A 24,918-nucleotide genomic window follows, 5' to 3' on the forward strand; every position below is an offset into this window, starting at 1 on the left:
GCCCTTCGGATCCCACGCGACGAACTCGCTGCGCTTGGAGAAGGGCTTCAAGGTCAAGGGCGATTTAGATTACGCCCTGGGCGGCGAGGCGGGCATCGACGCGTTCTGCCGGACGTCGGCCAAGGGCGCGTACGTCGGCCGCGGCGCCGCGGCGTTCGCGTTCGACGCGCCCGGGTCGCCGCTCCGGACGCGGTCCGCGGCGCTCTTCGCCGTGGAAACGGCGCCGGGCTACGAGTGGAGCGTGCCCGGCGACGCGCCCGTCGTCGACGGCGCGGGGAACGTCGTGGGCGTCACGACGACGTCGGCCTACGGCACCGAGGCGCGCGCGACGCTCGCGAGCGGCTTCCTCTTCGACGAGGCGGCGCGCGGCGCCCCGCTCTTCGTCGAGTGCTACGGCGAGACGTTCCCCGCGGCGGTGCTCGCGGCGCCGCCGGCGCCCGTGCGCGGCCGCGACGCGCCGCCCGTGGCCTTCGCGGCGCCGAGCGTCCAAAAAACGCCCGAGTACGCGCTCGGCGGCGTCCGCGCGCAGTCGAGCCGGGCGGGCAACCACCTCCGCCCCCTCGACGACGAGTCCGCGCCGGCGCTCGAGATCGTGGCCAAGAGCGGGAAACCCTGGGAGACGGACGAGTATTTCGCGCTCACGCGTCTCCCCGTCGAGGCCGCGCACACGTTCGGCCGCGACATGTACGTCTCCGAGGCCATCTTCGCCTCGGAGGCCAAGCTCCTCTTCGACCGGGAGTGGGTCTGCTCCGGCGTGGCGCCCGACGTCGCGAAGCACGGCATGGTCGCGCCGCTCTGGGCGCCGGGCGCGCCCGTCTCAGTGTGGATTCCACCCACTGGTTTGGGGGGTCCCCACCAAACTTCAGAACTCTCTATCTCGGTCACATCGAAGTCGATTCGGCTGATTTTTGGACGAATCGATTGCTCTCGTCGAGATCTCGAAGCACAGCGAAAGAGTCTGGTCCAAACCGTTCGATTACGCGCACATTGAAGTCGGGTTGAAGGTTTGGAATCCACACAGGCCCGTCTTCGCGGCGAACCACAAGGGCCGCGTCCGCGCGTACTACAACGTCTGCCGCCACCGGGGCGCGAAGCTCGTCCGCGAGCCCGCCTCGAAGAAGAACGTCGTGACGTGCCCCTACCACAAGTGGGGCTACGCGTTGGACGGGCGCCTCGTGGGCACGCCGTGCTGGGACGACGGCGCGACGTCCTGCGGGTCCGACGACAAGCAGGTCCCCAAGGCCCTGCGGGACAAGTTCACGACGGACCACGTCGAGGGCTTCGACAAGTCGCAGTACGGTTTGTTCCCCGTCGCCGGCGTCGAGACCTTCGGCCCGCTGCTCTTCACGAAGCGCGACGCGGACGCGGGCCCGTCGTTCGACGACCACCTCGGCGACCTCCGGGAGCAGCTGCGCCACTATCCGGTCGACGAGCTCGTCGTGGGCCGGCGCGCGACGGTGCGCGACATCCCCTGCAACTGGAAGATCCTCGCGGAGAACTTCATGGAGTACTACCATTTGCCGGCGGTGCACCCGCTCCTGTGCACGGTGTCCGGCGTCGACGAGCACCTGCGCACGCAGGGCCGGGGCAAGTGCGTCGCCTTCGCGACGGCGCCTTTGACGGACGGCGGCACGTGCGTCGACCCGTCGGTGGCGCCGCCCATGCCGGGCCTGGAGGACACGCCGGACGCGACGGCGGCGCGCCACGTGCTCGTCTACCCCAACGTCTTCATGTCCTGGTACCCGAACCACGTCATGCTCTGCGTCATCGAGCCCGTGTCCGCGGGCGTGTCGCACGAGCACTTCCACGTCCTCGTCCACCCGAAGATCTACGACGACCTCGGCGACCGCGCGGACGAGACCATCGACGACTTCTTCGCGTGGCACGTCCGCGTGAACAACGAGGACATGGACATCTGCCAGGCCGTCCAGGAGGGCGTCTCCGTGCCGTCCTACGAGGGCGGCCGCTTCTCCTTCCGCTTCGAGGAGACGATCCACCGCTACCAGAACATGGTCGCCGACTCGCTCACGGGCAACAACGCCGTCGTCCCGCCCGCGGACCCGGACTTCGTCGCCGCCGACGACCTCGCGCGCCCCGCCGCCTGAACATAGAGTGTGTGTACATAAGAGACTATCGATCGCGTCTAGAAGAAGAGCGCGTGGTGTTCGAGGAGCTTGAGGAAGTCATCGAGCTGCAATGAGTCGCCACAATTTTCACAATAGAACTGGAAACGTTGCTCAGTGCGATGCAAGCTGGTGTGTGTATGCACCCAGGGTAACACGTAATCACTGTGCTCTTCACGGCGGTTGTGATCTCTGAGTGTCAAATATGAATCACTGAAGAAAATTTCGTTCTGCGCGTCCACTTCGACCGGGTCCGCGTCGGGGACCAGTGCGCACGTGCGCCGAGTGATCTTATCGAGACAGAGCAATCGGACAGCAAAATGGCGGTCTTCGTTTCTCCACGTCGTATCGAAGAGTTCGAATATAGTGTCGTCGACTCGTTCTGTCTCAAGGGTAGCTCGACCCTCATCATCTGGAATATCGTGCCACCGGGGTCGAAGGCAGAGGGTCGCGGTGCACGCGTGAAGCACCTCGCGTCTCCGGGAATCGATGACTTCGACCGTGAACAAATAGTCTGAAGCCTGGCGAGTAGTATTGTATGCTGGCACGGCTGGTAGATTACCGACGTTGAGCCGCTCGAAGCGCTGGTAGAGATCGATGTAGGTCTTTGCAGTCGCGGGCACCGGATACGCCGAAAGCTGCATCATCGCGGCTGGCGAAGCCTTCGCGAGCGCGTTCGTGAAGAATGTCGTCGACCCGTCGCGCGCGAGCGCGGACCATATTTTCGAAGTGGACGCCACCCCGCAGTAGCCCTTGACATCCGTGAAGGAGAACACGGCGCGCCAGACGTCGGACGACGCGACGGTCGAGAGGTCCGTGCGTCGGACGAACGCGGCGTCGCGCGCGGTGCGCCCCGCCTGCGAGCGGGCGCGGTGCCAGACCTCGGCGCCGCCCTGTCGCTCGCAGGCGCGCCGCCAGACCTCCGCGCCGACGACGGCCTCGCCACCTCGCAGCAGCGCCTCGCTCAGCGACGGGATTTCGCCCGTTTCTCGCTTCGCCTTGAGGTCCTGGACGAACTCGCGTAACTCCTTGCGGCCGTCTTCCCCGAGTTGATTCACGACGTCCTGGAGCAGCTGCTGTAGGCGGTCGGATACATGTAGGTTTACGGGCGCGCCGGACATGTTTTGCGACGCTAACGTCGTGGCGAGGGTGAGCGAATCGACGATTGTCGTCACCTGCTCGTCAAAACCAAGTTTCTTGGGCGACTCGGCTCAAGGCGTATTTTGTGGCGAAAATGCCTTCCGCTGGCATCGCTGGCCTCTTGGCATCGCCGCTGAATGGCACGCAGGCGAGTCCCCACTCCGCTAATCCACCTTACTCCCACGCGTAGTCCACGCGCTCCAGCCAGAGTCCGCGCGCTGGCGCCGCGAAGCGCCGCGAGGACACGGCCGGGTGCGCGCCGCGCGGGTCCGCGAGCGCGGCCTCGACCTGCGCCTCGGAGAGCGCGCCCGTGCCGAGGCGCACGAGGGCGCCCACAATTTTCCGGCACTGATGCTTCAGGAAGCCGTCGCCGTCGAACGCGATCCGCAGGAGGCCGCGGACGCGGCCGACGAAGGGCAGCTCGGCGGTCTCGAGGTCGTCGATTTCCACCGACCTCAAGGAACGAACCGTGCTCCCGCACTTCCGACCGCCCGGCGCGCAGAACGCGCGGAAGTCGCGCTCGCCCACGAGGAGCGCGGCGCCGCGGCGGACACGGCCGACGTCGAGGCCCGGCGGCGCCTGCCAGGAGTACCGCGCCGCGTCCTCGGAGAAGCCCAGATAGTAGGCGTAGCGCTTCGACCGCGCCGAGGTGATCGCGTGGAAGCTCGCCGGCGCCTGGCGGCAGCTTAGGACGCGCACGTCGCCGGGCAGCGCCGCGGACACGTCGCGCAGCACCGCCGAGAGGTCCTCGTCGCCGCGGTCCGCGTCCGAGCGCACGGACACGACCTGGTGCGCGGCGTTGACGCCGCGATCCGTGCGCCCGGCGGCGACGGCGCCGCAGTCGGTGATGCCTGCGTTCGACAGCGCGGCGGCGAACACGTCGTGGACGCTGCGCTCGTTCGGCTGCGGCTGCCAGCCAGCGAATGCGTCACCCAGGTACTGGAGCTCGAAGACGAGCTTGGAGCGCATAGCGCACGCTCAACGCAGCTCAAACAACTCGAGTTCTCTCGCGCTTTTGGAGCTCATCATGTCGAGCAGTGCTCTCATGTCGTGGCAGCACCACTTAAAAAGTCGAGTGAGCCGAAGTTGCCGTCCACAGAGGACAGACCAGAGTAAGACCAGAGCAGAGGCGGACTCTATGTTTAAACGAACGGATCACGACGCGGCCTTGGGGGGCTTGGTCTTGAGCTTGACGGGGACGAAGACCTTGGCGCCCGCCTCGAGGGGCTTCTTGGGCTTCGTGAGGATCTTCGGCGCCTTGTGGCACTTGGCCGGCGGCGGCGGCTTCGGGAGCGCGTGGACGAAGGTGCAGTTCTCGCCCTTGTCGCAGGTGCCCTTGGCGAAGTAGCGGCAGGGCACGCGGGGCGGCCCCCGGGGCTTGTCGAGGCCGGCCATGGCCCTGAGCGCGCGGTCGATGGACTCGGGCCCCGCGGGCAGCCGCGGCGCGCGCGCCGACGCGTTCGCGTAGTCGCGGACGTCGGCGAGGGCGTCCTCGGGGGCGTCGTGGCCCGCGCGGCGCGGCGGCGCGTTCGGCGGGAGCTCCGGCGGCGAGTAGGCGACGCGGCTGCAGGCGAGCGACGCGCCGCCGCCCGCGGACGTCTTGACGGAGCCGGGGATCGGCGAGTCCCGCGGCAGGTCGTGCCAGGCGTCCTCAGCGAGATCTTCCAGGCGCCGCGCCGTGACGAGCTCCGCGGGGCCGTTGCGGTTCCGCTTCCGCTCGCCCTCCGTGAGCGCCGGCGCGACGCGCTTCCCGAAGACGCGGACGAGCCGGTCGATGTCGCAGAAGGGCAGCAGCGCGACCCAGAGCCACCGCAGGCCCGCGGGCTTGCCGTTGGGGTCCAACGGAAAGCTCTTGGGGTACTGGCTCGCGAGCTCCGACTTCTCGGACGTCATGAGCTCCGCGGCCGCCTTCGGGCAGCAGTGCGCGGACTGCGGCGGCAGCACGGCCATGAGCTGCTGGAGGGGCTGGATGGGCCGGTCGCGCACGAGCTTCGAGTAGGCCAGCTTCAGGCCCTCGGGGCTCTTGAGCACGCACTTGGCCATGTCCGCGGCGAGCGGCGCGTAGTGCCAGGGGTAGTACCAGGACCAGCTCGCGCAGCCCCGGTGGTAGTACTCCGCGACGAAGCGGACGCCGCGCCAGTACTCGGCGACCATGGCCGTCACGTCCGTTTCCAGGTTGCCCGACGCCGGCGGGCCGTGGGCCAGGACCTTCTTGTAGTAGCGCTCGCGGTAGCCCTTGGCGCCGAGGTCGAGCGGCTTCCCGCCCGCCGCGAAGGCCTTCTCGATGGTCGCCGCGTGCGCCGCGAGCGCGCGCTCCACGAGCGCCTTCGTCTCCGCCGCCTCCGCGGCCGTCGGGTCCCGGCGGGAGGCCTCGTCGTCCAGCGAGAGCGCCGCGAACGAGTTCGCGTAGTCCGCCGCCGCGGACGCGGCGAGCCCGACGAGCGCGTCCGTCTTCGCGTCGGGCTTCCCCGTGTCCGGCTTGCCCGTGTCGCGCTTCGCGCGCCGCCGCAGGATCTCCGGCTCGAGCTCGCCGAGCACGCTCAGGAGCACGGCGACGCGCTTCACCTGGGCAGGAAAAGAGTGCGAAATTTCCAACTTTGGAGGCTCATATCTCGGTCGTTTTCCACTCGTTTCGGCTAATTTTTGGACGAGCGATCATCTCTCGGAGCGCTCTCGACGCGTGGATGCTTTTTCCGGAACGCGCGCGCGCGAAACACTCGTGTTGAAGAGAACTTGAATCACTCTTTTCCTGCTCCGCGCTTCACGTCGACCTTGCCCGCGGGCGACGGCGACCGGGTCGCCTCGTCCGTCAAATAGCCGCCCAGGTGCCGCGGCAGCGCGCGGCGGTAGAGGAGGAGGAGCAGGTCCAACCCGCCGTCGGGGATGGACAGCGACGGCAGCTGCGGCAGGAAGTCGTTGCCCACGAAGAAGCAGAGCAACACGAAGTCGTCCAGGAAGCGCTCGTCGTCGCGCGGGAACGGCAGAGCGCCGTCCGCGGCGGCGTTGAGCGACGCGTCCCCGATTAAGCAGCGGCGCAGGCGCTGGCACGAGAGATACTGCAGGCGCGGCGGGCCGAAGGCCTTCCGGGGCTCCGGCGGCGGGCCGCCCTTGCCTCCGCCGCGCGGCTTCCGCCGCGTCTCGACGCGCTCCCGCAATACGTAGACGCGCGGCGCGTGGAGCGCCAGCGACAAGAACATCAGGTCCGCGTCCTGGCCGCAGACCGCGTGGCGCTCGCCGCGGCGGTCCGGGTCCGCCTGCGACCGGCGGATCCAATCCATGATCTTGTGCTCGCCCTCGCCGGGAGTGGCCGCGTCGGACACGATGACGCTGAGCTGCGGGCAGCGGGCCACGAGGCTCTCGGCCCAGCGCCGGCAGAAGGCGGCGAGCTTCGCCATGAACTCCGTGCCGGGCGTGATCGCGTTGTGGTCCCAGCGCGCCTTCGCCGCGGGCCGGTGCCCCCGCCGCGCGAGGAGCTCGCGCGTCGCGGCCGCGGCCTCGTCGGCCTCGCGGGCGCTGCAGAAGCGCCGCGTGCGCTGCTGGTTCATCTTCGCGCGCGGCGCGACGCCGTCGAGCGCGAGGTAGACGAGCTTCGTAGGGCGCGCGGCCGCGACGAGGCGGTCGAGGTACGCGCCGACGTTGTCGAGCATCTCCTCCTCCGTCGCCGGCTGCACGGCGCCGGGGCCCTCGGGGTGGCAGCAGGGGTGCACGACGCCGTTGCAGTCCACGTACAAATTCTCGACCTGCACCCAGCGCGCCTCGAGCTGGCCCGTCGTGTCGCGGACCAGGGACGCCTCCGTGCCGGCGTCGTAGGGCCCGCGCTCCTCGCCCTCGAGCAGGTCCATCATCACGGGCGGGTAGCGCGCCGCGAGCCAGCGGAAGAACGCCGGCACGCCCATGATTGGCGGCGCGGCTGCCGGCAGGACCGGCGCCTCAGAGAGCGAGTTGTTGGCAGCTCTCCTTGGACTGGTTCAACAGAGTGCGACATTGACCTTGTTTACCCAGCCCGGGCTGCCTTCTCGCCATATACCCTCTTTATCCGAAAGCGCAGTATGGCCGACGGCATCACGAACGACCCCGAGATCGAGCGGAACGGCGCGTCGGCCGCCGCCGAGTACGCGGAATGGCACTGGAAGGCGCTGCGCCGCGCCGTCGAGGCCGGCGCCCCGAAGGACGTCGTGCTCACGAGGGACCGCGCCGGCGACGACCTCCTCTACCGCACGTTCCGCGCGTCCATCTCCCACGAGGTCCGCGACGTCGCGGGCAAGCTCAACAGCCCCCTCTGGCGCGACCTGCTCACGTGCATGAACGGCCGCGTCGACGACTTCAGCTTCATGACACTGCTGCGTCCGCGGTGCGACGAGAGCTACGAGGCGCAGCGCGCGGATCTGCTCGTCGTGCCGCGGGCCCAGTTCATCATGATCGAGGTCGCGCGGTGCCGCGAGGGCTGCTACGACGCTCTGGACTTCGTCGACGGGGCGGAGGCCGCGCACCTCTCGGGCGCCGCGGGCGACCTGCGCGCCGCGGTCGAGGCCGGCGACGACGATCGCGCGCTCGAAGCGGTGCGGGTGCTCGAGGCGGCGCCGGCGCCGACGGCGCGGGCGCTGAAGAAGACGTCGGCCGGCCGCGCGCTCGCGAAGGTCGCCAGGGGCGGCGGGCCCCTCGCGGCGCGCGCGGGCGGCGTCGTCGACGCGTGGAAGCGGGCGCTCGCCCGGGCCCGGGGCTCCCTCGCCGTGGACCTGAGCGACGTCGACGGCGCCTTTGCCATCTTCGAGAAGCAGGGCGTCGTGACGGCGGAGCACGTGCTGCCGGAGTCGCTGGTCGCGGCCAGGGCAGCAAAAGAGAGCGAAATTCCCAACTTCAAAGGCTCCTATCTCGGCCGTTTTCCACTCGTTTCGGCTGATTTTTGGACGAGCGATCATCTCTCGAAACGGTCTCGAAGCGTGGATGCTTTTTCCGGAACGCGCGCGCGCGGAACACTCACGTTGAAGCGACGTTGAATATCTCTTTTGCTGCCCAGGTCGCGGCGCTGCGCGGGGCCGCGGACGAGAGCCTCGCGCGCCTCGAGGCCGAGGAGCTCGCGCCGCAAAACCTACGCGTCGGCGACGCCTACGACCTGCCCTGCGCGACGCACCGGCCCGGCGACCGCGTCGACGTGCGCTACAAGGCCGCCGCGGCCGTCGCGGCGCGCGCGCCCCTTCCCCCGGACGCCGCGTACGTCGCGGCCGACGGCGCCGACGCGGAGCTCCTCCCCGTGGCGTCGGTGCTCCTGGACAAGGTCCGGCCGCTCCTGCAGAGAGCGCTCCGCTGCGACGCGCCGCGCGTGCTCTACTTCGGCTTCGTGCGCGCGTTCGGACGAAAGGACGACGCCCCCCGGTCGCCCCAGCCCTGGCACCGCGACGCGCCGTCGCTCTACGCGTCGACGCTCGAGGCCTGCGACTCCGCGCCCTGCGGCGCGCACGTCGTCAACGTCTTCTTTCCTCTCACCCAGCTCCGCCCTTCCAACGGACCGACGGCGTTCGCGCCCGCGACGCACCTCGACGCGGCGTGCGCGGCCGCGCTCGAAGACGTCGTCGCGGGCCGCGAGCCGCCGCGCGCCGTGGCGCCGCTCCTGGGCCCCGGCGACGCGGCGCTCTTCGACTGCCGGCTCCTGCACCGCGGCGGCGTCAACGACTCGAGCGAGGACCGCGTGATCGCCTACGTGACCGTGGCCGCGCCGTGGTGGCGCGACGAGCGCATGTTCCACGCGGCGCCCGCGGGCGTTTCGGCCCTCGCGGCCCTCGGGAGATGCTTCCCCATCGACGACGGCGACGACGGCGCGGGCCACCCGCACTACACGCGCAACTTCGAGGCGCTCGTCGCCGAGAGCCCGGGCTCGCTCGACGCGGCGCTCCGGTTCCTCGCGTCCGACGGGAAGGCGCGCGTCGCGGAGCGCCTGACGGCGGCGTTCCTCGACGACGCGAAGGCCTACGCCGGCGGCGAGCGCTCCTTCAAGGGCGCCGCGCTCGTCGCGAAAGCGGCGGACGGCGCGCTCTTCACGTCGATGGAGGACGACGTCGGCGAGACTGCGACCGCTTGTACGCGGCCGCCGCGGAGCTCGCGAAGGTCGCGGACTTTGGCCTCCCGAAGACCATGGACGGCGTCGTGCTCTTCCTCGCCCTCGCGAAGCGCGCGGCGTCGAAACAAGCCCCAGCCCTCGAGGCCGCGGTCTCCGCGTGGTGGCACGGCGGCGAAGGTCGCTTCCGGCTCGCGCGAGGCGTCCTCGAGCGGCCCGAGACCGCCGGCGACCCCGCGCTCCTCGTCGCGTTCTCGTCGCTCGGCAGCGGGCTCGCGCGGCCCGAGTGGATGGGCACCGCGAGGAAGCTGGAGCTGCCCGGCGGCGCGAACCGCCTCGACGTGCTCCACGTGCTCGACCCGGCCTTCTCCTGGTACCTCTCGGCGGACGACGGCTCCTGGCGCGGGCCGGCCTTCTACCGCGAAAAGTTAGAGGGTTTCGTGGCGGGCTACGGCGCGGTGCTGTTCCTCGGCGACTCCATGGGCGGCTCGGGCGCGCTGGCCCACTGCGACCTGGCCACGGCGACGCTCGCGTTCACGCCCCAGGTCGACGTCGCGGCCTACCCGGCCGTTGCGCGCCACGACCTCACGCCGGCGCGGCGCGCGGCGCTGCCCGCGGCGATCGCGGCGGCTCTCGGGCGGGCGAAGGGGCCCGTGGAGGTGCACTACGGGTCGGCCTGCGCGGAGACGTCGCCCAGGTCGCGCGCCTGCCGGCCAGCGTGTCGGCCGTCGCCCACGACTTCGACGACCACGTCCTCTCGATCCACCTCAAAGCGCGGGGGAAGCTCCTCGGCATCGTCAACGAGGCCCTCGCGCGGGCGTAAATTTCCTTCGTTGTAGTTCATCTTGCAGTCGGAGAGCCTCATGGCTGCCATGCTCGGGCGATCCGTCCTCGCCGCGCCGTGCGCGCCACACGCGCCTGCGTCGACGCCATCACTCGTCGACGACGCATCGATCGCATCGCCATCGATCGCCGACGACGCATCGATCGACGACGCATCGATCGCCGACGACGACGCCTCCCTGTCGCTGCTGCCGGCGCCGCTCCTGAGCGACGACGCGGCGAACCGCTGCCCCGTCGTCAAGCTGCCGCGGTTCCTCAGCGTTGCGGAGGTCGCGGCGATCCACGCCTTCGCCGACGAGGTCGGCGACCTCTGCGGCGCGCAGCGCAAGTGCGCCGACGCGGCGACCGGCGCGCCCGCGTGGGACACGCTGTACCTGTCGACGGACCTGCGCTTCAACCGCCGCTTCCCGGAGCTGTTGGCGAAGCTCCTCGGCGCCGCGCGCGCCGCGGACGCGGCGACGTTCGGCGACTTTGGGCGCGGGGCGGTGCTACGGCCGCGCGTCGTCGAGTACCACCGCGTGCGGCGCGGCGGCGAATTGCGGCACGAGCACCACGTCGACTCCGGCTCCTGCTACACCGTCGACTGCATGCTCGCGCGGCCCGACGCGGACTTTTCCGGCGGCGACTTCGTGGCGGAGGGATTGGAGGGACGCGCGTTCGACGATCTGGGCGACGTCGTCGTCTTTCCGTCGCACAAGCGGCACAACGTGCGGCCGGTGACGCGCGGGGAGCGGAGCGTGTTGGTCGTCGAGTTCTGGACGGGGCCGGAGCGCGCCTGCGGCCACCGGTGCGAGCGCGCGTCGGGGCCCTGCGCCGTGCGGCCCGTCGCCGCGGCAATGGCGGAGGCGCTGGGCGAGCTCGACGAGGACGACGCCGCGGCCGCGCGGCGGTTCCTGCGCGGGCGGACGATGCTGTGTTAAATTCTTTGTTTGCGTTGGGGTTTTGGTAGCTAGTTCTGTTGTTGGTTTGCTGGTTTGAGAGCTCCAGGACACCGCGTCGGCTCCGCGAGCCGCGCGCGGCATGCGAGGGGCTGGTGACTTCATGGTCCCCCGGAGGACGTGCGAGCCGATGTTATGGTGAGATCGGGGCATCGAGCCGCCTGCGAGAGGGGCGTCGCATTTTGTGATTACCACCGCTTCAGCGGAAACGTCAGTATGCCGCGCCTCTCGGCGAGAGTCTCGCCACTTGCTCGCTCGCCAAGAAAGCCCTGCGGCAAGAAGAGACTCGGATCGCTGTTATACACCCCGACGAGACCTACCAGTCGCGCTTCTTGACGAACATGCCCGAGAGGAGGTCCGCGAGCCAGGGCGCGCCGTCGAGGCCGAGGACGCGCGCGCACGCGGCCGCGTGGACCTCGCACTGGGAGCCCTTGATGGAGCCCGCGACGGCCGCGTAGCCCGCGCAGTCCGCGAGAGCGCCGAGGGCGAGGCCGTCGCGCGCCTCGGCCGTGCCGTAGATCTGGGGCAGGATCTGGTCCGCGATGCCCACGATCTGCGCGGCCGCGGGGTGCGCGTCGCCCGGCGTCGCCGCGGCGGCCGCGGCCGCGTCGAAGAGAAACTCCGAATTGCCGTAGCACGCCGCCGCGGCGACGTTCTCCGGGATGTGGCCGCCCGCGGGCATCCAGAGCTTCGCGTCCGTCGTGTAGGCCGCCTCGTGCGCGCCCGCGGCGAGGCCCCGGACCGACACCGCGTCCGCGTAGGTCAGGCTCGTGAAGACCGTGTCCGGCGGCATGAAGAGCACGTCGCCCGGCTCCTGCGTGCCCTCGGCGTAGCGCATCTTCGACCCGCCGAGCCCCAGGTCCTCGACGAGCTCCTCGAGCTGCGACTCGAAGAAGACGAACGCGCTCGACGGCTCGAGCGTCTCCGCGGCCTCGGCGACGGCGCGCAGCTTGCCGAAGGCCGCCGGCGACATGGCGAACCAGCGCCGCTTGCCGTGGACGAGGCCGTCGAGGAACGGCGTTCGCTGGTTCCTCAGGTGCTCGCCCGAGCCCGCGGGGCCGAGCACGAGGCGCGTCGTGCCGCCGCCGAGCGCGCGCGCCGCGCCCGCGACGCCCCGGGTCGCGGCGTCGACGAGGAACGCCGCGCGGCCCCGGTCGTAGTCCAGGCCCGCGCCCGCGAGCTCCGCGAGCGGCGACCCGTCGAGGATGCCGCTCGCGTTCGCGCCCGCGACGCTCCCGAAGGCCAAATCCTGCTCGCAGTGCTCCGTCTGGCCGCCGCCGCGCTTGCGGAAGTCGGGCTTCGCCCGCAGGTTGAAGCAGTTGACGAAGTAGCGCTCGAGGCTGATCGCCGTGTGCTCGTACTCCTGCGGCGCGCTCGCGTCCTGCTCCTCGAAGGTGCGCTTCGACCGCGCGACGGCCGGCGTCACGTACTCGATGCGCACGTCGGAAAAGGCCGGGTCCTCCATGAGCCGCGCCGCGTGGAACGACTCCCGGAGCGCGTCGCGGTTGCCGAGCGCGCCCTCGAGGATCATGGGCTTCTTCAGCGCGTCCGTGAGCTTGCCCGACGCCTCGAGGTCGCCCCACTCGGCGAGGGTCACGCGGCGGATCGTGTTCGATTTCTTCGCCGTGGCCTTGAAGGCCTTGAGGGGCTTCACGCCCACGGACGCGTTCGTGAGCGTCGTCGGCGCCTCGTAGGGCCGCGCGGCCTCCGCCGCGCTGGCCTTGGCCTCCGCCTTGGCCTCGTCGGCGCGCCGCTTCTCGAGCTCCTCGAAGGACTTGGTGATCTTGTCGGCGGCGGAGCGCAGCAGGAGCTGCACGGCGACGCCCATCTTCTTGCGCTTCGTCTCCTCGAGGAGCGCCTGCGCGTCCGCGAGTGTTTTCTCGAACTCGCCGCGCTCGACGATGAGGTTCAAATTGTAGGTCGTCTTGCCCAGCTCCACGGCGCCGACGGCGCCGAGGGCCGCGAGCACGAGCAATCTCATGGCGGCCATTCGGCTTCTCGCGATGCGGGTCGAACGTGCATGCGGTGTTGCGTGCTTGATGCTTGAGCGCGCTTTTGCAATGGGGCAGCCTTTGAGAGCGCTCGTCGTGTGCGCTGATTTGGCCAAGCCTGATAGAGCCGCTTCGCAATGGGGCAGCCTTTGAGAGAGCTCATCATATGAGACGCGCGCTGCTGCTGGCGCTGGCGGCGGCCGCCGAGGAGCCGCCGCTGCGCGTGCGCGCGTTCCTCCACGCCTTCGAGGGCACGAACCCGAGCCTGCGCGCGAGCCTCGGGGCGCTCTGCGAGATGCGGCGGGACATGGGCTGGACGGTCAACGCGACGGTCTTCGCCGCGGGCGACTGCGACCGGTCCGTCGACTGCTCCTACGGCGGCGCGCGCGGCGCGCTCGCCGTCGACGTCGTCCGCTTCCCCCGGTCCGTCGGCGCCGGCCTCGCCTACGCGCACCGGCCCGCGCTGCTCGCGGCGCGCGGCGCCGCGGACGTGTACCTCGTCGCGGAGGACGACGTGATCGTCCGCGCGGCGAACGTCGTCGCGTTTCTGGCCGCCGCCGCGCGGCTGCCCGAGAAATACGTGCCGGGCTTCGCGCGCTACGAGCACCTGCCCCACGGCGGCGACCACGACGAGGGCCTCGCGACGCACGCGTCGTCCCAGGGCCCGCGCCGCGTCGTGTCGGACGCGCCGCGCGTCGTCTGCGACTCCGCGCGGCTCTGGGACCACGACGTCCGGGACCTCGGCGGCGAGCCGTGCCTCGTGCTCCCGCGCCACTACGCGGCGTCCTACGCCCTCGCGCCGGCCCACCTCGCCGCGCTCGCGGCGAAGGCGCCGCCCGACTTCTGGGAGATCCCCGCGGCGCCGCCCGAGAGCCTGCCCCGGGAGCACGCCGTCGTCGACGTCTACTGGAAGTTCGACCTCGTCAAGGTCATCCCCATCTCCCTCTTCTCCGCGAGCCTCGTCCAGCACGTCCGCAACAACGCCCACGAGCGCCACGGCCTCCGCAACTGCCCCCTCGAGGCGGAAATCCTCGCGCGCCTCGCGAGGAAGGCGGGGCACTTCCCCTACGCCATCGCGTCGAACGCGCGCTAGCGCTCGAGGTGGCGGGATGCCCGGCGGCGCGCGCGCGGCTTTCGGGTTCGTGCGCGCACCCAAACCTTTGGGTGGTGAACACCCGATTAGCCCTCGATGGGCCTCAAAGCGGCGCGTAGGCCGCGGTAGCCGAAGGAAAAACGGCCCCGGCCGCGGCGCATGTACCCCACGAGGGCGCGGAGCCGTTCCAACCGTTCGTGATGGCGACTTCGCGGCTCAAAACGGTCGCGTGACAGCGGTAGGCGGCCCACGCTCTCAGAGGCCCGAGTGCGGACTCGTCGGAAACGCTGCTTCTGGCTCGTTTGGGGCGTGTGCGGGTCCTTAGTGATGGTATAAGAGATTCCGCGTGCTTGGTTCGATGCGTGCGGGCCCAAAACGTGACTGCGCGCGCGGCCGAAGCTCGGCGCCGACGACATTCCCGACGCGTTGACCGCGGGCATCCGGAGCGCCACACGTGCGAGGCGCTGGCCACATCCCTCCGGTGGGTCATATACTCGGTCCGGAAGCGTCGTGTGACCTCGGAAAACGTGTTGAAGTCGTGGATCGCGGACCCCATACACTGCAGCCCTACCGAATGATCTCTGCCGCTGCGATTCTCGTCACCAACGTCCACGGCGACGAGCCCGAGCACACCATCGTCGTCGTATGAGATCTACGTGGCCTCCGGCTAGAAATTTCCAGCGACAACGACATTTTTGACCCGTTCGCGAATCTGGTGCTCGAGCGCATACAGCCTCATCTCGGGCGGAGCACCTACCTCTTAATCCGAGCTTCTAGTGGGCGCCTCTCGGTCGAGCTTCGACGCCGGTACTCTGGCGCCTCTAGGGACGAAGAGACGCGGTGCGGGCTCGGGATTCGGGTCGCGAAGACACCGTAGAGTGCCAGACGGTGTTTTGAAAAAATTATNTACGCCACGCCTGCGTCGCAGGTGACCGGGCCACCGCCGGAAAGCCCGCGGCGTCGCAAAGCCATGTACTTGGAGCGTCGATAACGAAAAAGTCCGGGGGTACAGACGCGAACGGCGACCGCGCACCGTGCGCGAACGTGTCGGTTTAGGACCGTCTCCGTCGACGTACGACTTCGACGCCGCATAGAAGCACGTCGGGTCCAGCGCTAATGAGTGCTCCACGGCCCTCGCCCATCGATAGGATGAGCTCGGAGCCCATATCTTCGCACCGCCGCCCCCATGGGCGCCGCGTAGCCGTCGCCGAGCGGTTGCGCGAGTTTGCGCCGAGCACGACGTTCGCGTCCGCCGAGCGTTGCAGGTCGTCCGCGCCCGCTAGGAGTCATTCCCGATCGCTTCGTGGAGATATTTGGCCGCGAAATCGATCAAGTCCGGGGGCACGGACCGCGGCCCCCGCGCGCCGGCCGCCGCAGAGCGGCGCCCGAAACCGCCGCCGAAACGGGTTCTGGGGTCATGAACGGCGATGTGGCGGATTTGACGTGATCTGTCGGGCCACGGCTCACCCGTAGTGATAGACGAGCTGCACGAGCCACTTCGCCGACGGGAACTCGCGCAGATCTAGCCGCGGTCCGCGCCTCGAACGTGTCGTCGGGACCCGTCTTCGGCCGCGCGCCGCACCACGACCACGGCCTCGGCCGACGCAGTTGAGCGCGCGCCGCATCTATGCGCAACATGGACGGACCGCCGCGACGGTTTACGGACCCGCGGCGACCTCCGGACGCGTCCAGCGCCGCCCGCTGCTCGGCCGCTCCCGCAGGCGGTTTCCGAGGCCGTGTGCGCCGTCGCGCGCACGCCGTTTCCAGCGCTCAAAAGTGGCACGCGACCGCGCAGGGACTAGTAGACGCGGACGGAAGCGGCGCGGGGGTCACAGGCGGCCTCATACGGCCTGTGGCGCGGCGCGAAGGCCATATTGAGGCTAATCGTCCGAGAGGTTTGGGTGTGGTGCGGTGGAGGAGCACAGCCATCAGCGTCAGCGCCTCGGCCGCCGCCAACCTGTTGGAACAGCCATGTTCCGCCTCGTAACAATGCTCGCGCTGCTCGCGACGTCAACCACTGCCATGAACGTGTTGATCACGGGTGCGACGGGCCGCCTGGGAGAGCTCTTGTACGCCCAGGCCAAGGCCGACCCGGCCATCGGCGCCGTCAAGGCCTTCGTGACCAACGTCACCAAGGCGAAACAGTACCTGAACTGCACGAAGTGCGACGCCTCCGAGGGCATTTTTGTCGGCAACGTCACCGACCGCGCGTCGCTCGACGCGGCCATGGCCGGCGTCGACGCCGTCCTCGTCGCCGTCGGCGCGTCTCCCGGCGACTCCGCGGACCAGCAGAAGGCCGTGGAGTTCGCCGGCGTCGAGAACACGGTCGCGGCGCTCTACGCCGCGCCGGGCCCGACGCCCCCCGTCGCGCGCCAGGTCGTGCTCTGCTCGTCCATGGGCACTACGCAGCCCGACCCGTCGCCGCAGGAGGGCGGCAGCATCCTCTTCTGGAAGCTCAACGCCGAGGCGCACGTGCTCGCCGCCGATCTCAAGGGCGTCGTCGTCAAGCCCTGCGGCCTGTCCATGGGCGCGGGCGGCGAGAAGGCGCTCGTCGCGGGCCGCGACGACGCGCTGCTGACGGAGCTCAAGGTGCCCGTCATGCCCCGGGCCGACGTCGCGCGCGTCATGCTGCGCGCCGTCGTCCGCGGCGACGCGAAGCTGCGCTTCGACCTCTGCGCGAAGCTCGTCGGGCCGCCGACGACGGACGTCGACGGGCTCCTCGAGGCGGCCGCGTACCCCCGGAGCGACTAGGGCGCTTAAGTCGAGGGGGAGGGGCACAACAGCACAGGGGAGGAGCCGACACACTAGTTGAGGCTCGCCATGTCGACCTTGGAGATGTGGGAGAAGTGGCGGCCGTGGACGTCCTCGCGCGAGATGCGCCAGTAGTGCTCGGGCATGTTGACGCCCGCCTGGGCCGCGAGCTCGTTGCGGAGCGTGCCGATGAACTCCTCGTCGTGGGTGATGACGACGAGCTGGAAGTTGTGCTGCGCCGCGCGCTCCGCGATGATGCGGCTCAGCCCGTGCGCGAGGCTCCGCCGGTTCGCCTCGTCCAGGTTCGTCGTCGGCTCGTCGAGCGCGAGGATGCCGCACTTGATGCAGAAGGTCTGGGCCAGGGCCAGGCGGATGACGATGGACGCCAGGACGCGCTGGCCCGCGGAGCAGCGGCCCTTCATGTCGAGCGCGGCGCCGGCCTTGCCTGGGCAGGAAAAGGGTGCGAAATTCCCAACTTCAAAGGCTCCTATCTCGGCCGTTTTCCACTCCTTTCGGCTGATTTTTGGACGAGCGATCATCTCTCGGAGCGCTCTCGAAGCGTGGGTGCTGTTTCCGAAACGCGCGCGCGCGGAACACTCACGTTGAAGCGAAGTTGAATCACCCTTTTCCTGCCCTGGGCCTTGCGCATCTGCACGTGGTAGTTGTAGGACCGCGCGGCGCGGTTGCTGCCCGCGTCCTCGCCGGAGACGATCTCGATGGAGTCGATGTCCTCGCCCATGTAGGTGATCTGCCAGAGCTCGCGGACGATGCGGTTGATCTCCTCGATCTTGAGCGAGTGGTAGTTGCTGAGCGCCTTGTCGAGCGCGCCCCAGTAGTGCTCGAGGTCCTTGGCGGCCATCTCCGTCGTCTCCTTGTTGATGAGGGCCTTGCGGTGCTTCTCCTCGACGCCCTTGTAGCGCGCGCCCTTGAGGTCGCCCGCGTGCTCCTTGGCGACGGACGCCTCCGACGACCGGCGGCCGACGTACTCGCCGCGGCGGCTCACGAGGCGGTTGAGGTCGCGCGCGAGCTTGTCGTGGCGCGCCGCGAGCTCCTTGCGCCGCGCGGCGTCGCCGGACCGGTCGTCCTCGAGGTCCGCGACGTCGGACGCCGCGGCCGCGCGCGCGGACCGCGCGGACCGCAAATTCACGTTGTCGTCGATGGCCTTCTTCATGGCCTGGCGGCTCGCGTTGCCCGACGCGTGGTCGCCGATGGCCGCCGCGGCGCGCTTCGCCTCCGCGTCGGCGTCGGCGACGCGCGTCTCGAGGGTTTCGCGGTCGGCCGCGAGCGCGGCGAGCGTCTCGTCCGCGCCCGCGGCGCGCTCGGCGCCCCGGGCCCCGGCGTCGACGGCGGCCTGGACCTCCTGGAAGCTCGCCTTCTTGCCGTTGGTGAGGGACCGCGCGGCCTTCTTCTTCCGGGCCGCGTCGGCCTCCGCGTCCGCCGCGGCCTCGGCGGCGTCGTCCAAAGCTTCTTTCCGCTTCGCGTCGCCCTTCTGCAGCTCCTTGCAGGCCGCCTCGAGGTCCTTGAGCTCCTTGGCGGCGTCGGCGCGGTCGCCCTCGTGGCGCGTGCGCGCCTCGACGTCGCGCTCCAAGTTCGCGAGCTCCTCGCGGACGTTGCCCAGCCGCGTCACGAGCGCGGTCTCCTCCTTCAAACTCGTCGCGTTCTCCTTCTCGAGCTTCGCCTTGGCGGTCACCGCGGCGTTCTTCTCGTCGTTGAGCCGCTGGAGCTGCTCGAGGATGTCGCGCGTCGACCGGCCGCTTTGACCGCCGCTCATCGCCTCGTAGTTGGACCGCTTCGCGTCGAGCGTTTCGGTTTGCGCCTTGAGGTCGCCCGCGGCTTCCGCTAAATCGTCGGCGTCGAGGAAGGCGCTCTTGACGGCGGCGAAGGCCTCGGCCGCGTCGTCGGACGCGGACTTGGCGGCGTCCGCGGCGGTCTGGGCGTCCGCGGCCGCGGCCTTGGCGTCGTCGTCCGCGGCCTTGGCGGCGACGCGGTCGCCCACCGCGGACACCCAGCGGCGCCAGGGCGTGTCGAGGTCCGCGAGCTGGGACCCCAAATCCTTGGCCGCGTCGATCTTCAGGTCGAACTCCTTCTCTTTCAGGTCGCTGGCCTGGTCCTCGAGGCGCGCGATCGTCTCCTTGTACGTCGCGTCGTCGGGGCCGTCGAACTCGCGCCGGCAGATGACGCACTTGGGGCACTTGCCCGCCTTGACCTTGCGCATCTTCTCCAGTAGCTTGCCGCTGAAACTGTTGAGGCTCGTCTCCTCGTACTTCTTGGCCGTGAGCTTGGCGACGTGCGCCGCGACCCATTTCTGCGTCGCGGCCAGCGCGTCGTCGTCGCCGGCGTCGCGCGGGCCTACGGCCAATGCCTGGGCCGCCGCGTCGTCGTCGCCCGCGAGCACGGCGGCGCCGTCGACGGCCGCGCGGGCCGCGGCGGCGCCGTAGGCCTCGAACTCGTCCGCGTCCGGGTAGTCGCGGACCGTCGACAGGCGGAACGCCTCGGCCTTGTCGCGGAGCTTCGCGAGGCGGTCGCGCGCGGAGCTGCCGGCGTCGGCGACGAGCGTGTCGAGGGCCGCGCCGCAGGCCTCCAGGGCCGTCTCGGCCTTGGCCTTGGCGTCCGCGGCCGCGCGCGCGTCCGCCGCCGTCGACGCGGCCTCGGACGCCTGCTCCTTCGCGGCCTTCTCCGCGCGGTCCCGGGCGCCCTCGAGGAGGCGCCGCACCTTCTTCGAGAAGGCGTGGACGTCCGCGGGGGACGCGGAAGAGCGGTCCGGCGCCGCGGGCACGACGTCGTCGTCGCCGCTCCGCTCGAGCGCCGTCTCCGCCGCGGCCCGCAGCTCCTCGACGGCGGCCCACTTTTCCGCGAGGCGCTCCTCGGACGACTTGACGAGCTGCTCCTGGACGCGCAGCTCCTTCTCCTCGTCCTCGGACGCCTCGTTGACGCGCATGGCCTCGTTCTCCTCCTCGATGTCGCGCCCGAGGCTCGTTTCTTTTTCGTCCAACGCGCGGATCTGGGCCTTGAAGTCCTTGGCGTCCATGGCCGCCTTGTGGCTCGCGATCTTCTCCTTGGCGGCGTCGTGCTTCGCCCGCGCCGCGGCCACGGCGTCCTCCGTCGCGGACCGCAGGCCCTTCAGCGCGTCGTCGCTCGCGGCGACGCGCTTCTCCAGGCCCTTCTTCTTCGGGCCGAGGGCCTCGACCTCGTGGCGCGCGGCGTCGAGCGCCGCCTGCTTCTCGTTGACCGCGGCGTGGGCGGCCTTGACGGCGGCGTCGGCGTCGGCCTCGCACGCGCGCTCCGCGTCGGCCGCGGCGTCGCCCGCCGCTTTTAAGTCGTCGCGGACCTTCGCCGCGACGTCGAGCGGGATTGCCTCATCGCTCTTCAGCGCGGCGTCGAGGGACCGGATGGCGTCGCGGTCCGAGAGGTCGGCCCGGGCGCCCTCGAGCGCGTCGCGCAGCTCGCCGACGGCCGCGAGCGCGTGCCGCTTCTCCGTCTCCTGCTCTCCTACCGCCACATCCAGCTTCGACGCGTCGTCGCGCAGGGACGCCGCCGCGGCCTCGCAGGTCTCGAGCGACTCCTTCAACGCGTCCAGCGCCGCGTCGGAGCGCTCCTCCTCGGCCGCGTGCTCCCGCTGCGCCGCGGCCAGCTCGTCGTCGGTCTCGTCCATCTCGCCCATGGCGCCTAGACCCTCGACCATGAACGCGATCTTCGCCTCGGCGTCGTCGACGAGCTTCTGGGCCGCGGCGATCTTGGCCTCGCGCGCCTCCATGGCCTGTCTCTCAGTTTTGATCTGCGCGAGCTCAGCGTGCGCGGCGGCGCTCTTCTCGTCGCACTCCGCGATCAACCCGTCGCACTCCGCGACGGCAGCCTCGGCGGCCTCGAGGCGCTTGCGGTGGTCCGACGCCGCGACCTTGTCGGCCTGGAGGCCCTTGAGGTCGCCGACGAGCTCCTTGACCTGCGCGTTCTTCGCCAAACGCTGCTTCCGGAGCTCGTCGAGCGCCTTCGAGTAGCGCGCGGACTCGAAGATGTCATCGAACTTCTTCTTGAGCACGGCGCCCTCCTGCAACGGCCAGGAGCTCTCCTCCTGGTGGCAGAAGATGACGCTCTCGAGCACGGCCTTGCTCACGCCGATGAGCATCGGCACCGTCTTGTCGAGCTCGCCGCACTTGTGCGTGTAGGACGTGCGCTCGCCGGAGGCGTCGTTGGCGCGGATGACGCCGTCCATCTGCTTGAAGGTCGCCGTCGTCTTGCGCTGCGTGAGCTGCATGGACCGCACGACGACCATGCGCTGGCCCGCGTAGTTCTTGAACCGCAGCTTCAGCTGCGCCTTGACTTCCGTGACGCCGGAGACCTTGGGGTCGTGGACGAAGGCGCGGCCGCTGTTCGACCCGGGCGGCGCGCAGCCCGTCGTGCCGTACCTGCGGGGCGTTTTCGGGGTCTCCGCGGTCGCGCGGTTCCGGGGGCGCGGGCGCGCGCTTCAGGCACTCGATGACCGTGGTCTTGCCGCAGCCGTTGGCGCCGACGATCATCGTCAGCGGCGTCTGGAACTCGATGGCCTCCTCGCGCTCGGGGCTGAAGGCCCGGATGCCGCGGATGGCGAGCTTCTCGATGCAGGCCATGCTTTGAGTTTCGTGTCTTTTCGCTTCGGCGCGCCGGGGTCTCGCGGGTGCGCGCCGGCGACGGAGGCGCAGTCGAGAGCGCTTAGGCGCGCGTGGCGCGGCGCACCGGGGTCTCGCGGCGCCGGCGAGAAGGCGCAGGGGCGGACCAGGGGATCGATCTAGCTCAAAAGTCGCCGGCTTGCTGGTTGATGCGACGGTGAAGCCGAGTTTGCCACACCAGGCATGGGCGTCGCTTTTGCGTGCCCCTAGTAGAGACGCGCGCGCGCTTCTGCAAACCTTCTAGCCATCCCGCAAACCCTCCACGAGCCGCCGCGCCGCAAACCGCACACCGATGAGCCGCCCGCTGCCGCCGCGCGAGTTCGCGCGGGACCCGCTGGACCCCCACCCGGTGCCCACGGGCTGGACGAACGAGCACGCGCGCGTCTTCGCGGCGTCGCTGCTCGTGCCGCTCTTCATCTTGGCCGTCGGCGTGCAGAAGATGCAGCTCATGGCGCCGCTTGTCGACCCCGGCGTGCCGTGCGCCGCGCGGAGCGCCGCGGATCCGACGGTCTGCGTCGACGCGGATTGGCGCTGCGCGGTGCTCAAGCTGGCGAACCCGGCCCGCGACGCGGCGCCCGACCCGGCCCTCGGTCTCCGGTTCATCCACGTGCCCAAGACGGGGGGCACGGGCATCGGCGTCGCGGACGCCCACTTCGAGGACCGCGAGAGGAAGAAGAAGGTGTCGTTCTCGCGCGACGGCGCGTCCTGCCGGTGCTCGTCGTGGCACGTGCCGCCGCGGCACCGGCCCTGGGCGGCGACCGTCTTCGGCGGCGGCGAGCGCTCCTTCTGCGTCGTCCGCGACCCCCTCGCGCGGCTCCTCTCGGAATTCCGGTTCCGCCCAGGGCAGGAAAAGAGGGCGAAATTCCCAACTTCAAAGGCTCCGATCTCGGTCGTTTTCCACTCGTTTCGGCTGATTTTTGGACGAGCGATCATCTCTCGGAACGGTCTCGAAGCGCGGATGCTTTTTCCGGAACGCGCGCGCGCGGAACACTCACGTTGAAGCGACGTTGAATCTCTCTTTTGCTGCCCAGGTTCCGCCGCTTCGACGACCGCTTCGACGCCGCGAAAGCGAACGCCTGGCTCCGCGATACGCTCCCGAAGCTCGACTCCTGCGACCTCGACTGCCACCTGCTGCCCCAGCACGAGTTCGTCTGGGACGCGCGCGGCCGGCGCACGTGCGACCACGCGCTCCGCCACGAGAACCTCAAGGACGACTTCGCGGCGCTCATGCGGGCCTACAACCGGACGACGGCCCTGCCGCGGCGCCTCGCGCGGGCGGACCGGCGCCTCCGGGCGGCGGAGAAGACGGGCGTCGCCGTCGGCGACGTGGACCCCTGGCTCGCGCGCGACGTCCGGTGCGCGTACGCCGCGGACCTGTGCCTCCTCGGCTACGACGCGCACGGCGTCCCCGGCTTCAACGCGAGCCTCGCGACCTGCAGCGGCGAGGGGCCGCCGCCCGTCGTCGACCGGGGGCGCTAAGACGAACGTGTGGTGGTTAGAGAGGGCGACGGCGCGCGCCCTAGCACGCGGCGTCGATGAGGCGCTTCTGGAGCTCCTTGGCGTTGCCCTGGGTCGAGAGCCCCCGGAGCTTGAGCTCCTCCTTGAGCTGCGTGGGCTTCATGGCCTTGACCTTGCGCGACTCGAGCTTGGGCGCGTCCTCGGGCGCGCCTCCGTCCGCGACCTCGAAGAACGACGACGCCTTCGACGCCTCCGCCTCCATGGCCGCGAGGGCCTTCTGCTTCTCGGCGTCGGCGGAGTCCTTCTTCACCTTGGCCGCGGCCTCCTCGCGCCGCTTCTTGGCCTCGCGGAGCCGCTCCATGTCGCGCTGCGCCTCTTCCGTCTTGCCCTCGGCGTGGCGCTTCGCGTAGGCCGCGGCGGCGCGCTGCTTCTCGATCTCCTCGCGCTCGCGGCGCGTGAGCTCGGGCGCCGGGCCGTCGCCGGAGACGGCCGACGCCTTCTGGTGCTTCTGGTGCGCCTTGGCGGCGTTCGGGTTCGCCGTCTCGATGACGGGCTTCTTCTTCTTCTTCGACGCGTCGTCCTCCTCCGCGCTCTTGAGCCCCGCGCGCATGGCGTCCATCTGCTCCGCGAGGTCGTCGTCGCTCCGCGCGTTCTCGTCGTCGTCGTCGCTCACCTCCTCGCCGTCCTGGCGCCGCGCGGCGCGCGTCGCCTTGTAGCGCTCCTGGTTCTCGTTGCGCTTCTTGAGGTCCTCCTCGGACGTGACGAAGTGGCGCCGCCCGGAGCCCCGGCCCCGGCCGCCCTTCTTCTGGCCCATGGCGGCGACGACGCGCGGAGGGCGGACCTGGACGCGGAGCGGGAGGTTCCGGGCGGCTGGCGCGCTGCTCCTGCGTCCACCTCGCGAGTCGAGGAGCTAGTGGCAATAAAAGCCCGTGGAGGCGGGACCCCGATGTGCACCGCTGAATCGCCTGGCCACTTGGCCTCGGCAGCGACCAGTGCGCCCACGCGCGCGTGCCCACGGGCCGCGCAGCGATTGTTCCCGCGGTCTAGGTCGTATGGGAGGGCCGCGCGCGACCTTCCGGCGCTCGTAGAGCCGACTGCGCGCGCGCGCACGGCGGTCGAAAAAGTGCCGGAATTGGGCGATCCAGCCGTGCTCCGGCGCATCGAGGACCTATGGGAAGAAACCACCACTCAGAGCTTCCTATCATGATGCTATACGATGGTGCTGCGCAGTTTTTGATGTTTCGTCGAAATTCCGGCCGCTCGCGAATGTCCGCCGGGCGCCGAAACGCTTCGACCGAAAACGCGAGCCGCGGTGCGCCTGTGGGCGCTGGCGGCGGGCTGGCTGTCGTCGAAGGCGTAGACTATATGTGACGAGCGGGCGAAGGCGTCGGAGTCGCCCCGGGTTGCGAAATCGGCGTGCGAGAGGTTGTTCTGGTCAAAAGTGGCCTCAAATAGCCCGAAAACGAATGATTTCGGCGCCAAACGCAGCGTTTCACGTCGACCGATCACCGTCGCTGTGTTCCGTCGGGCGGTTCGACATCATAGAGCTCCTGCACGGCGATCTACACCGTCTCCGACGCCCACAAGGTGCCCGACACTCGCCGAAAGCGTCTCGGCCGAGAAGCGGCGAGTGGTCTCCGCGGCCATCTACGGCCGCGTCCGGGCCTCGGTCGAGGTTTGTGCGACCTGTCCGTCCATCGACGGTCCCGACCGCCGCCGCGGGCGGCTGGACCGCGGCAGAGAGCGCCCTGGAGCGCCTCCAGGGGCTCAAAATAGCTCATTCTCACCTAAATTTACTCTTGCACGCTGTGTATCCAGCCGCTGCGGACCATCCGAACTCGCCTGAGACCCACCCGCGTCGAGGCCATGAACTGTAAAGCAAGGCG

General features: G+C 70.1%; 8 protein-coding genes across 8 annotated transcripts; 3 read left to right on the forward strand and 5 right to left on the reverse strand.

Annotated features, from left to right (window-relative positions):
- Positions 1–598: 598 nt before the first annotated feature.
- On the forward strand, positions 599–2,105 carry AURANDRAFT_22354 (hypothetical protein; the record flags this gene model as incomplete). Its single annotated transcript, XM_009035980.1, has 2 exons — positions 599–822; positions 1,022–2,105. Coding segments are annotated over 2 exons (1,308 nt in total), but the record flags the coding sequence as incomplete, so codon positions are not given.
- A 1,332-nt stretch (positions 2,106–3,437) lies between these two features.
- On the reverse strand, positions 3,438–4,232 carry AURANDRAFT_21872 (hypothetical protein; the record flags this gene model as incomplete). The annotated part of the gene is made up of 1 exon (XM_009036446.1): positions 3,438–4,232. One exon carries the CDS (start codon positions 4,230–4,232, stop codon positions 3,438–3,440), a length of 795 nt encoding a protein of 264 aa, XP_009034694.1.
- Positions 4,233–6,001: 1,769 nt separating this feature from the next.
- Positions 6,002–7,159, reverse strand: AURANDRAFT_22633 (hypothetical protein; the record flags this gene model as incomplete). Its single annotated transcript, XM_009036445.1, has 2 exons — positions 6,002–7,024; positions 7,112–7,159. The coding sequence occupies 2 exons, from the start codon at positions 7,157–7,159 to the stop codon at positions 6,002–6,004; spliced, it is 1,071 nt and encodes a 356-aa protein (XP_009034693.1).
- A 153-nt stretch (positions 7,160–7,312) lies between these two features.
- On the forward strand, positions 7,313–10,138 carry AURANDRAFT_62014 (hypothetical protein; the record flags this gene model as incomplete). Its single annotated transcript, XM_009035981.1, has 4 exons — positions 7,313–8,152; positions 8,281–9,315; positions 9,357–9,974; positions 10,013–10,138. 4 exons carry the CDS (start codon positions 7,313–7,315, stop codon positions 10,136–10,138), a joined length of 2,619 nt encoding a protein of 872 aa, XP_009034229.1.
- Positions 10,139–11,412: 1,274 nt separating this feature from the next.
- On the reverse strand, positions 11,413–13,086 carry AURANDRAFT_62015 (hypothetical protein; the record flags this gene model as incomplete). Its single annotated transcript, XM_009036444.1, has 1 exon — positions 11,413–13,086. One exon carries the CDS (start codon positions 13,084–13,086, stop codon positions 11,413–11,415), a length of 1,674 nt encoding a protein of 557 aa, XP_009034692.1.
- A 3,060-nt stretch (positions 13,087–16,146) lies between these two features.
- AURANDRAFT_59901 (hypothetical protein) lies at positions 16,147–16,830 on the forward strand (the record flags this gene model as incomplete). Its single annotated transcript, XM_009035982.1, has 1 exon — positions 16,147–16,830. A coding segment is annotated over one exon (660 nt), but the record flags the coding sequence as incomplete, so codon positions are not given.
- A 280-nt stretch (positions 16,831–17,110) lies between these two features.
- Positions 17,111–17,979, reverse strand: AURANDRAFT_5421 (hypothetical protein; the record flags this gene model as incomplete). Its single annotated transcript, XM_009035898.1, has 2 exons — positions 17,111–17,371; positions 17,554–17,979. Coding segments are annotated over 2 exons (687 nt in total), but the record flags the coding sequence as incomplete, so codon positions are not given.
- Positions 17,980–20,835: 2,856 nt separating this feature from the next.
- AURANDRAFT_22479 (hypothetical protein) lies at positions 20,836–21,535 on the reverse strand (the record flags this gene model as incomplete). The annotated part of the gene is made up of 2 exons (XM_009036443.1): positions 20,836–21,334; positions 21,402–21,535. Coding segments are annotated over 2 exons (633 nt in total), but the record flags the coding sequence as incomplete, so codon positions are not given.
- Between the last annotated feature and the right edge of the window lie 3,383 nt (positions 21,536–24,918).

The sequence above is a fragment of the Aureococcus anophagefferens genome (genome assembly GCF_000186865.1).
Source record: "Aureococcus anophagefferens unplaced genomic scaffold AURANscaffold_4, whole genome shotgun sequence".
Classification (NCBI taxonomy): domain Eukaryota; class Pelagophyceae; order Pelagomonadales; family Pelagomonadaceae; genus Aureococcus; species Aureococcus anophagefferens.